The sequence below is a fragment of the Gekko japonicus genome, unplaced genomic scaffold, assembly GCF_001447785.1.
Source record: "Gekko japonicus isolate JY-2015 unplaced genomic scaffold, Gekko_japonicus_V1.1 scaffold5377, whole genome shotgun sequence".
NCBI classification, from domain to species: Eukaryota; Metazoa; Chordata; class Lepidosauria; order Squamata; family Gekkonidae; genus Gekko; species Gekko japonicus.
Window position 1 is genome coordinate 1 of NW_015168202.1, and position 2394 is coordinate 2394.

Below are 2394 nucleotides of genomic sequence, written 5' to 3' on the forward strand. Positions count from 1 at the left end.
TACGATTAAGCTAGAGTGCATGCTTGGAAGATAGCTGTCAAGTCTAATGGCTACAAATCTAAGGAACATAATATACAAGCAGAGGTTGATTCGGGGGGAGATCGCAGTTCCCCCGGGTGAGGTGCGGGGGGCGGGGCACATGACGAAGCCCCGCCCCCTGCTTCCGGCCGTCCCGCTTCCGGCCCTCATTCAGCCAGGAGGAGGCAGGAGAAGAGGGAGGGTAAGTTGCTTCCTCCCCGCCTCTCCCCACCCCTGCCTGCCTGGGGCCAGGGAGGGCCTTGGCGGGGCTTCCCCGCACTCCCGCCGGCCTTGCAGGTCCACCGCCGGGCCCCTGATGTCAGGGGGTGTGGCATATGCTAATGAGTTATGCTAATGGGTTCCCCTAGCTCTTTTTCTACGAAACGACCCCTGTATACAAGCGTAACTCCAGCTCAGTTACAATGCAAGACCATTAGTCCTGACAAATGATGAAGCAGACACACCCCCAGGCCCCTGAATGTACCACTGAAGAGGAGTCTGGGTCCCAGTGTGAATGTCACAGCCTTCGGGCAAAGCATGCAACAAGACGTATCATAAACATACACGTCTCAGGGAGCCTCGGGAGCGCCCTTTGGCAAACGTGACATTGGCGGTGGTGGTGGTGCAAAGTGCCGTCCAATCACAGCCGACTTACGGCCACCCTGTAGGGTTTTTGAGGCAAGAGATGTTCAGAGGCGGTTTGCCGTTGCCTGCCTCTGTGTAGCAACCCCTGACTTCCTTAGTGGTCTCCCGTCCAAGTATTAACCGACCAACCAGGGCCAACCCTGCTTAGCTTCCAAGAGCTGATGAGATCGGGCTAGCCTGGGCCATCCAGGTCAAGACAGAGCTGCAGAGATATTGCCTGCCTCTGCACGGCAACCCTAGATTTCCTTAGCGGTGCCGACAAGTAGCAGCTGACTTCAGGGTTTTCAGGGCAAGAGACGTTCAGAGGTGGTTGGCCATGGCCTGCCTCTGCGTAGCAACCCCTGACTTCCTTGGTGGTCTCCCATCCAAGTATTAGCCAGGGCCAACCCTACTTAGCTTCCAAGAGCTGATGAGATCGGGTTAGCCTGGGACGTCCAGGTCAAGGCAGAGGTGCAGAGGTAATTTGCCATTGCCTGCCTCTGCATGGCAACCCTGGACTTCCTCAGTGGTGCTGACAAGTAACAGCTGACTTATGGCAACCTGTAGGGTTTTCAAAGCAACAGACATCCAGAGGTGGTTAGCCACGGCCTGCCTCTGCGTAGCAACCCTGGACTTCCTTGGTGGCCTCCCTTCCAAGTACTAGTCTGGGCCGACCCTGCTTACCTTGCAAGATATGACGAGATCGATTGGGCTGACCTGGGCCATTCAGGTCAAGCCAGAGATGCAGAGGTAATTTGCCATGGCCTGCCTCTGCACAGCAACCCTAGACTTCCTCAGTGGCGCTGACAAGTAGCAGCTAATAGCAACGCGCCGGGTTTTCAAAGCAAGTGACATTCAGAGGTGGTTGGCCATTGCCTGCCTCTGTGTAGCAACCCTGGGCTTCCTCGGTGGCCTCCCTTCCGGGGACTAGTCAGGGCTGGCCCTGCTTAGCTTCCGAGAACCGACGAGGTCAGGCTAGCCTGGGCCATCCAGGTCAGGAAACTTGACGTTCTCCCCAGCAAATGGTGCAAAACAGCCCTAACGCCACAACCGAGCTTACCTTGGAGTGGCTCTTGCTAAACCTTTTTATCTTGGGCACGTCGCTTGCGAGGAACGTCGGCTGGGCCTCCTTGTTCATTTGCTTCACGTGGCAGGCAATCAGAATGGTCCTGGGCGTTTGTTTGGGGGGGAGAAACAAAGAAAATTGAGGCAACACCACCTCTGGCTCTGCAACAGTTCCGGACATCCCGCCGAACCCTTGCAGGGAAAGAAAGGTGCTCTACAACCGGTCAGTTCTGCTCTGTTTGCAGTGGGAACTTTGGGGGGGGGGATCCCCCACCCCAAGTTGTGCCTTCCCAGTCACATTTCCACCCCTCATCCCTTCAGCTGCCCCTCCGGCATTTGAGGAAGCTGTGCACCATCCTGCTCTTCTCCGTGTAATGAACGGAACGGAGACACGCTCGGGATCCAGTAGAAACACAGCGGCATATTTTGAGCTTGAATGTTAATTGAGATCAGCGTCCTATCTGAATTTAATATTCTTAAGACTCGTTGTCTAACATTTATGAAACTGAGAGCTTTGGCACCACTATAATATCTCCTGAAGAAGATTTTTTTTTTTTTGAAACGTTGTTATGTAATCCGGAGACGACGTTGATTATGTACCTTGGTTCAAGGATTTTCTATTGAGTAGTGTATCATGTTGTAGTGCTTTAGATTGCAATACATAAACAGCATTCTTTATAAGTCTTA

At 53.8% G+C, this 2394-nt stretch overlaps 1 protein-coding gene across 1 annotated transcript in view; it reads right to left on the reverse strand.

The window, feature by feature from the left end:
- Positions 1-1702: 1702 nt before the first annotated feature.
- Positions 1703-2394, reverse strand: part of MCM3 (minichromosome maintenance complex component 3) — a gene marked incomplete at its 3' end in the record, with an annotated part of 19265 nt that continues 18573 nt past the window's right edge. Inside the window, exon 6 of the mRNA XM_015415008.1 lies at positions 1703-1811. Within this exon, the coding sequence (XP_015270494.1) occupies positions 1703-1811 (109 nt within the window). The remainder of the gene's footprint in view (positions 1812-2394) is intronic.